The sequence below is a fragment of the Psittacula echo genome (genome assembly GCF_963264785.1).
Source record: "Psittacula echo genome assembly, chromosome: 2".
NCBI lineage: Eukaryota > Metazoa > Chordata > Aves > Psittaciformes > Psittacidae > Psittacula > Psittacula echo.
The window spans coordinates 37,380,351-37,390,199 of NC_137737.1; the positions used below are offsets into that span (position 1 = coordinate 37,380,351).

Genomic DNA, 9,849 nt, shown 5'->3' on the forward strand with positions numbered 1-9,849 from the left:
AACCCAACCCACTCCTTGATTCTACACACGATATGTACACATGAACTACTGAGCTTGCGCGCTTTATGGCTTTTTATGAATCACAAATAGGTGATTTTAAAATAATGTGACTTCAGCACAAGATTCACGCAGCAGAGCAGCAGCCCCAGGCGCGGTGTGTCAGGGACGCCACAGCAGCACCCGGACCCCGGCCTTCCCGCGGCCGCTCTCTCCGGGGCCGCCCAGCTTCTTCCCAGCCGTGCGGCGGTTACCACGGGCGCTGCCTCCCGTCCGCATCAGGCGGCTGCCAGCCGAGGCACCCCGCAGCGAGCTGAACCCGCTCCCCTCCGCCTCCACCGGCCTCGCGGCGCTCCCTGCCCATGCCCCGCCCTGACGGGGCCGCACCGCCCCGACAAAGCCGGCAGCAGCGGAAACCGCAGGGCAAAGGACTATCCCCGGCCCTCGGCCCCGCCACGGACGGCCCCGCAGTAGCGCTGCACCGCCCATTTGCTGTCGGGGAGGAAAAGCCGCCTCCGGGCCGGCGGCCTGTACCACCACAATGGGGGGGCCATAATGATGGGAGAGGGGTTGGTCCTTCAGCTCCCAACGGCACCGGCTTGCGCTGCCCGGCTGCCCCGGTGACTGGAGGCAGCCGCCTGCCCACCGCGGCTGGCAGCGCTTCCAGCCACGGCCCTGTCCCGATCCTGCGGCGCGTCCCGGTCCCCCTTCCTGGGCGGGTGGTTCCATCCGGGCGAGGCCAGAGAGTCAGGGGCGAGTGCCAGCCGAAGATGGCGTTTCCCGGGCAGCCGGCGCCCGGCGGCGGTTTCTACCAGGGCGGGGTGAGCAGCGGCTGGTGGCGCGGCTGGCAGTGCCGCTGGCAGTGCCGGGATCGGGGCCGCCGCGGCGGCGGAGCAGCCTGCCTGGGGCGGGGCAGCCTGTTCAGTGCGCACTGCCGAGGGAGGGACCCTAGGTCCCCTCCGGGCCGTCCTGAGAGGTGTCCGGTACAGCTCGGGGGAGGACACGACGCATCTCTGGTCCCGCGGCGCAGGCAGGAATGGCTTCAGAGGCTCACCGGGGCCGGGGCTGTTTGGGGCTGTCGGCTGTCAGACTTGTGAGGGGAGCGATGAGAACCGCGTTAGGCGGGCTCTGCCCGGCCCTTTCGGCACCCTGCCCGCCGCTGACCCGCGGGAGGTGCTGCTGGGGGCGGCTCGGGGCTCCACCCGCGGGAGAGGGGACAGACACATCCTGGCCGGTGCTGCCCGTGGGGCAGGGTCACTTCTGGGGGTGTCGCGCCCCGAGTCGGCTCCCCACGGAAGCCCCCAAACGAGGGCTTGTGCCTAACGCCTCGTGTAAAGGTCTGGAATTCTCAGTACAGGAAAGATAAGGACCTGTTGGAAGGGGTCCAGAGGAGAGCCACAAAAGTGATCAGAGGGATGGAGCACCTCTCCTGTGAGGAAAAACTGCGAGAGTTAGACTTGTTCAGCCTGGAGAAGAAAAGACTCTGGAGAGACCTTATTGTAGCCTTTCAGTGCTTGAAAGGGGGCTACAAGAAAGATGGGACGAGAGTGTTTAGCAGGGCCTGTTGTGATAAGAAGAGGGGTGATGGTTTTAAACTAAAAGAAGAGAGATTCAGGCTGGATGTAAGGAGAAAAGTCTCTACAATGAGGGTGGTAAAACACTGGCACAGGTTGCTTGGAGAGGTGGTGGATATGCCATCCCTAGAGACATTCAAGGTCAGGCTGGATGTGGTTCTGGGCAACCTGATCTAATTGAGGATGACCCTGATCATTGCAGGGGGATTGGACTGGATGACCTTTGAAGGTCCCTTCCAACCCAGACTGTTCTGTGATGCTGTCAAAATCTGTCTTCACTTAAAGGGGCTGATAAATAGCTGAGTGGTGTTGAGGAGCAAGGTACTCCTGCTCCAACTCAGCAAAGGATGGGTATAGGTGCTGTTACATACAGACTATTGGTTCAGCTCAGTCAAACAGGATTAACTTGCATTGTTCCATGAATCAATTTCATTTAAAATTTTCCATGCTTACTGCATATTCTTCAAAGTATTTTCCTCACAGATCCGTCTTGCTCAACTTTATTGGAGTGGAAATAAAAATCTGTAGTGCCTTACTAGTCCTATCTTTGATATCCCTTTTCTGCAAGTAGTAGACTAAAATTCAACCCTGATGAGATACAGCATACTGCACCTAAATCAATGGATTGCTCTTGTGCAAGGTTTTACACTGATCTGCTTTAATTATTATAAATGAGTATATCAATACCACGTTAAGGATTTTCTTTTTTGGTTGGTTTGGCTTTTTTGCATGGTGTGTGTGTAACAACGCAAGTTGATAAGTACAAACCTGCAGTTCCTTAATTCAGTTAACCAAATCATTGATTGAAAGTTAATTTTCTTCTTGATTTCTAAAGTACGGAGGAGCTCCAGGAGGACCAGCATTCCCTGAACAAGCTCAGGATCCTTTGTATGGTTATTTTTCTGCAGTAGCAGGGCAGGTAAACTAAAATGTTATTTATGTTTTGGAATTTTTTTTTCCTGGGGAATGATTTCTGCGTGAGCTTTTGGCAAGGGGAATCCCTAGTATTTGCAGTGAGGAAAACTGTTGTTTCACGTTGTTTGGGGTTGTTTTTTTTTTAACCAACAGAATGATTTTACTTAGCCTATCTGCTACATAGAGCTGTGTAGCTAGACCATATAGCTATATGCACAGTAACTGTAGAGTTTAAATAATGCTGTTAGTTTCTACATAGAGTGTGTCTGTGTGTGTAAATGCAGACATAGATACACATACATCTATGCATATACTTACTGTATTTCCTATGTAAGTATATACAGGGCCTATATAGTTACATGAAATGTTGTAACTGAATTGTGGCTCAGCTCTGGATTGAGTAATGCTACCAGCTTCAGGAGAAGGAAGCAAGAAACAATGGGAAGTATGAACTGTGGAGATGGCCTGGCTAAGAGCAGGAAATGCTAATAAGAAAGAGATCATGACATGATCTTAATAGACTCAGAAATGGAAAAGCAGTCTTGAGTTGTGCCAGTATCTGGGTTTGCTGGGAGGGTAGAGTGATTATTCTTTTAGAGGAAAATGCATTCACATCTTTGATGTAGGCCTTTCTTTTTTCCTCCCTGTCATCCTGCACTCCATTTTTAATTTATTTCTTGTATTTTTGTGACATACATTTGTTTTGTATGATTATGGATGTTACTAGAAATAAGTAGTTCTTGAGCTGTAGTTTAGCTGCAAACAGGTGCATTGAGATAAGCTCTGTCTCGGTTGGCCATATATATAGCTATTTATTGCTCCCTTCTAGGGTGTGTGAAAATCTAAAACTCTGCTGCTAGATCTGTTATCCACAGGTAGATGTAACCACAGCATGGAAATTTGAATTCAGCAATATTAGCTGATGTTTAAATTCCCAGTTTAAGACTGTAATTTGGGGTTTGTTCTATATGTTATTCTTTTGATTTAGTAATGTATCTTACAGTCTATATATTACTTCTCTAACATTGCTTATGAAAATATATAGACCATGTTTTTTTGTAGTAAAGGAGAACACTGGAATGACCTCTGTGTAGTGAGGCAGACCTATTAGATAAGGTGGAGCCCAGGCTAAATTCTGCTAAACATGCTGACCATTTACGTGCCAGATGAGATGCCTCTGCACCTGGATATGTGACAGGAATCAGCAGTGGAGCAAGTGACTGACGCTGGAAAAATGAGTAAGCTGCTTGTGTAAAGAGAAAGGGAGGTGAAAGCAAACAGGATGCAGTAATGTGGAGAAGAGATGGCAGGAGCTTGCCCTCAGCAAAGCATAGACCATCCCCAGGCTTCTCCAGTGAGGCAGGATTACTGAAAGCTGGGGAACCAGTGAGCTAATGGGTACGATCGAGTTGCACTTAATACTTAAGTTAGTACTCTTAAATACTTTCTATTTGTAGAAGTCATTCATTACTGAAATAAGCTGGATAACTTTTGAAATGTTATCCTTGGAATTGTAAGAGTCAGTTTCAGAGACCTGTGACTGTGCAGAAGTAAAAATACTATAAGGAGACAGTGAAATAGAACAGGTAAATTATCAGTTGATTTTACAGCCATCCATGCACATCTGTAAAAATCTCGCAGTTTTCCATAAGTTCGTACTGTGGAATTAGTAAAGGTTTTGGTTATGGTTTGTTGCTCTATGTTGGTTTTATGCCTATATGTTCTCTCTGAGCTTTCTTTGAGGTAATTTACAACAGAGACCTTGTCTTAGATTTGAGGAATTTCGTTTCCTCTGTTTACAGAAGAAAGTCAGAAGTATTGTTTCCAATCTTTATTTGAATCTGTAGAACGTAGTAATTTTTGTTTTTCTGTTCTCAAAACCCCTGTGCCTTGTCCAGTTTAACTGCTTATGTTCTACTTTAAAAAAAGAAAAAAAAAGGCTAAGCATCTTTTTTTGTAATAGTAATCATGATTACAAATCCTACTTCTCTTCCTGCCTCTCCTAAAGATCCTGCCTTTGTTTCAGAAAGCACAAGGACTTTGAAGAGATTTGCTGCTTAATATGCATGGCTATTTCAATTCTCTTTTCTTTTTATTTTCCTGTGAAAGTAAAGTTTTAAATACATTTATGTTGTTAGGCTGATGGAGTAGATTTGAATCAATTCTGGAATTTGCTGCTACTAATTTTACATAGAATCAAGTCATTATTGCTCTTTTTTCAGACCTTGTCAAATATAATTTAACATATTAACTACTACTACTTGTCCTATATGCAATGATACTTCGTTTCTGAAAGGCACCTGGCTGTGCCATTCCTACTGGGCCATTTAGTAGCATGTCCTTGTTATTAAAAAAAATTGAAGATAAAAAGTGCTTACTGGATTTAAAACATTAGGAAGATGACAAGGCAAATAAATTTGTTTTGAATATAAAGCAACTTTCTTGTGACTATTTAATGCTTTACAAAAGTGACATCATATTTTAGATCTACAGATACAATGTTCCATCGTTGAATGAGGTTGAATTAAACTGTCTGTGAACTGAGCTTCGTGTTGGTTGCATGAGGAATGTGACCTCTTAATTCCAGCTCCACTTTTGACAGCTAACTGCTTTCCGTGAGTTGGCAGTTGTGTCCTCTACGAGTCTCTGAGCAGGATGTGTTGGCAGTGAGTCATTGTCCAAACCACATAGATATGTACCTTTCCTGGGTTGGTTTGGTTTTTCTTCCGAAGTTCTTTGCTTTGCTTTCTGCTTTTGTTCTGCTAACACTTACTATTCACCAAAAACCAGGGAGTTTTAGATTTGTAAGTCTTAGGGCTGTCTTGAGAAGAGCGTCTGTATGATCTTGGTTCCTGGTTTCCTACGGCAGCAATGAGATCATAAATGTATAATCTAAGGTGACTACAATACCCACTAACTTAAAATTAGTACCTTAAGGAAAGCTGTCATTCTGTTCAAAATTGTGTGCCTTGGTTTCTGTGCAGCTGGCTCTCAAGTATATGCTACTAATATTTGAGGTAGATTTGTTGCTTTGGGATTTTTTTTTTTTTTAAAGTTAAGTTTAGAGCAAACCTGGCAATCCTGTTCATTTTGTAGTACATCACTAGATAGGAAAACTAATGCATATTGCAACAGTATCAACTAAAGAAACATCGTTACAGGTAATGGGTTATAAAAGGCAGTTTCTGTCCTATAGCAGACAGGTAGTCAGTTGGTTTTTGAAAGGGTAACTAAATGCCACTGAAAAGGGAGTGGGTACTGGGAATAACTAGCCTGGGAGAGGGGATTAAAACAATAGCTGATACATCTTCTGTTATCGAAAGGATGGACAAATAGATGCTGATGAGCTACAGAGATGTCTCACCCAGTCAGGGATTGCAGGAGCCTATAAACGTAAGTTAATGATTTAAATAAAAAAAAACCCAACCCTAAAGCATACCAATTCTTCTGCCATCTGCTAGAAAACACTTATAGTTGTGCTTTCTGTAGAACTTTGGGTCTTTTATTATTTGCATGGTAAATTGTCTTGCTTTGCATATCTAAATGTAAATCCTCTGTATTTAGTTCTGTACATGTAGGACTTTCCTTCTCAGCCTCCTTATTTTCCTCCCCAGTGCTGGGCTGTGAAGTTGGGGAAGTGTTTTGTTTTGTTCTTTAAAAGACAGCCAGTTCTTAAAAAGGTGTTTTGCTACAGTCAATATAAAAGCTCAGTTTAAAAACAAGAATTTCTGTGGCACGACTCTTCCGTCAGGATGCCTCATGTTCAATTTAGAAAATGGAGCTTCTATGAGTAAAACTGGCTTGCTCAAGTGGTGTCTATGGTCAAATAGAAATGACCACTTTGGCTGAAACCTAAAACCTTTATGGATTGAGATAAGAGCATATTAATTTTAAATATAAAGTGAATTGCCTCTAGGTTGTCTGCTGTCAGTTTTTCTAACAAGTATTCATGAAAAGCTCTTATTTGGATCAAAATGTGGTATGAGTCTATTAGATAATGAGCATTAGAGCAATTAGATAATATTCTATACATTATATTATGAACATATAATAAAAAGCAGTTTAAAATTTTATGTTTAGACAGAGTTGAAAGTAATTCTTTTAAGGTAATTTATTTTTTTTCTTGTTCTAATTTAAATAGCTTTCAACTTAGAGACTTGCAGACTCATGATCTCAATGCTGGATGTATCCTTTACTATGAAATGTAAATGTTTTTGCATTATGTAAGCAAAGGTGAAAGGGTGCCAAAAATTTGGGAAATGCTTTGTAATTCCCATTTGGGCCTTACTTGATAAGTATTGTGATCTTTATGATTAGGGAGCTACAAAATTCCATTCTTATTTATTTTACAGGATGAAATAATAATAAAGGAAGCTCTCAATGAATGATATTCTTAAAAGAAGTAGTATCCCTCTAAGCCTAGGGACTGGTCTGGCAGTCCAGAATAGTTTTGTGCAAAATAGCTCATCGTGTTTTTCAAGTTGGACAACATTCCAATCCTTGCTAATGAATTAAGCATTTATACTACCTATTCTGAATATAATCTAAGTCCCCTAAATGAAGCGCCTGGAATGAATCAAGTGTCAGTATCTAATGGGATGGTGTATGGCATTCAGCAGTAGGACCTGTGGAAGACTGGCATACACAGTACAAGGCTAGAATCTTTGGAGTGATTTTTATAGTCAAAACTTAAGTTGCCATGTTCAAATGTTTTGCTGTTTATAAAGAAAAAAGCAGAAGTGAAACTGGAAGGGCTGTTAGCTCACCTTGAACAAATGGTGCAGAATGCAGGAGACTTACTTTTTCCTTTGGCATCCATTTTTATTTCAGGTATGTATTTCATTGGTAACATATTGGTAATATTGTGGCAGGTAAAAGAAAAGTGTGTGAAGTAAATTAAATTCACAAAGCGAAATAATTTTATCAGGTTTCACTGGGAAGATGTGGGGAGAGCAAGTTCTCTGACCTTTGGGTTTGGTTGGTAGTTTTATCTCTGTGCTGTGGGTTGCTCTAGTTAGTTTTCTACCAGAAAAAAATAGAGTAAAACTTGTTAATATTGAGCTCCAAGAAAAAAAAAAAAATAACTACAGATGATAAAAAATACAAATTGCCGTTCAAAAGAGGGGGTTTTAATTTATTTTTTTTTAAGTTAAGAAACATTTTCCTTATCTTTGGAATCAGAGGGATATGTCTGGAACACTGGGATTTAATGAGTTTAAAGAACTTTGGGCTGTGATCAATGGCTGGAAGCAACACTTTGTAAGTTTTGACAACGATAGAAGTGGTACAGTGGATCGCCAAGAATTGGAGAAAGCCTTGATGACCATGGGTAAGTTTTGAAATGTTCTTGTTTCAGATGCTGATTTAGAGCATTTCCCAGTACCTCTTACCATCCTGCAGTAACTGACACATATTTCCAATTAAAAATGTGTTGGGTTCTATTAACTTAACCTGTCTTTTCAAAGTAGACTTTTTATCCTCAAATAGGATTCAGACTGAGCCCGCAGGCAGTGACCGCGATCACAAGGCGATACAGCACTCATGGCAAGATTACATTTGATGATTACGTTGCCTGCTGTGTGAAACTCAGAGCTCTCACTGGTATGCTGGATTATAGCCTTGTTACTGTCATCCCCATAATACATTTTTATTTAATAAAATCTGATTACTCACTTAGCTGAAGTTCAACTTTTAACTTTTACATAGCACAAAATAGGTTTCTTTCAATAGAATTTACAGGCAGAACTGGAACAATTACAGATTATGGTATTTTAATTCCCCATTGAAAAATGGATTTAAAACTAATACAGGGCTTATTCCAGAGACTAGAAGAGTTATGTTGTCAAAATTGGGAAACTATTTATTAACAGAACATGAAGGATTGTATAAGAAAAATATGACAATTAAGTACAGGATATTAAGTCTTGGAATGAATTGTAGTGTTCTTTGTGAGTTCTCATTTATGTGACTTGGGAATTCTATGAAAGTACTAAAAAAATTTAACTGTAATTATTCTTATCTGATTTCTATTAATGTATTTTTTCAGAATGCTTTAGAAGAAGAGATGTATCTCAGCAGGGCTTTGTGAACTTCCAGTATGATGATGTAAGTGAATTTTAAAGAAGCAGTTATAATTACAGGGTAAAACTAAAGAAAAAGTTAAAACTGAAGAAAAGCAGTAATAATTTGAGTTTATTCATGTCTTCCCTATGCTTCTGGTGTTACCTGAGAGCACAAAGGTTTTCAATTTTCTTGAGTATTATCTCAGAAAGTTTTCACATATTTTATAGAGTTCTATATTATGTTGTGCATTTTTGCCTGGACTTGTTACCAGCATGGCTCAAGAAGACCTAAGAAGCTACATCACTCACTCACATGACTTCCTCATATCACTTTCTGGGATGTTTTTTTTCTTTCTTTGTTTCAAAGCTTGGTAAGCATTTTTCCCTAGAAAAGGTTGGGGAGGTAAGAGTGGCCAAGATATAAATCATAGTCAGTCAGTCTTGGCTTCCTGGCTGCATCTGTGCAGGAAAAGAAGAACACTAGGTTTTTGGGGGTTTTATTATTATTATTAAGGAGATGCTTTGGTTTAATTAACTGTTAGCTAATTTTCATATTTAGTTTCAAAGCTTTGTCATTCATGGGCTGAATTTGTTTACAGAAAAGAGCAGTGACAATGGGTATTTTAGGAGAAAAAATGAAAGCTTGTTCTCTGCCATACCTCTAATAAGTGACTGTTCTTTTTTCAGTTCATACAGTGTGTTATGAGCATCTAAATCAAAAGGAAGCAAGCCGTGGATGATCATGATTAACATTCCAGTTTGTGTTTTGCTTTGCCAAATCTTCCAATGATTATGTATCTCAATACAGTGAATATAAGTTACTCATGTAATACTGTCTTTAACTTCTAATGTAACTATTAAAGATGGTTTTATTCTCATAAACTTGCAATTCACCGTGTATAGCTCAAATTATGCAGATAGTAAGATTTTCTTGTAATGTGTTTACTTTTTTCCTGTGGTGCACTAAAAGCAGTTCCTGGAGCGCAGCTTACCTTTTTCTGCCTTAAACAGTATCATCTGTATGGCATAAGATGATACATATTCTTCTGTTTTTGACAGCGTAAGACTGTGTACGAACTGAAAGAGCTTTTGGAGTGGTCATTTTAGGCTGGTCTGTTAGAACATCGGTAAGATTAAGTTGCTTATTTTGACAGCTAGCTATCTTCAGGATGAAGTCTGTGACAACATGTGCTGAACACAAGACTACCTGATAGGACTTCTCATTAGCAGGTGTGCGACAAAGCACAGTGGAGAACTCACCTGGCAGTGTGCTCTTGCATAGGGGTCTTTTGCTCCAGTAA

General features: G+C 41.2%; 1 protein-coding gene across 1 annotated transcript; it reads left to right on the top strand.

Moving 5' to 3' along the window:
• Positions 1-737: 737 nt before the first annotated feature.
• On the top strand, positions 738-9,539 carry SRI (sorcin). The gene is made up of 8 exons (XM_080610517.1): positions 738-818; positions 2,407-2,490; positions 5,810-5,879; positions 6,628-6,671; positions 7,668-7,815; positions 7,974-8,087; positions 8,533-8,591; positions 9,236-9,539. Exons 1-8 carry the CDS (start codon positions 768-770, stop codon positions 9,260-9,262), a joined length of 597 nt encoding a protein of 198 aa, XP_080466643.1. The 5' UTR covers positions 738-767; the 3' UTR covers positions 9,263-9,539.
• The last annotated feature ends 310 nt before the right edge of the window (positions 9,540-9,849 follow it).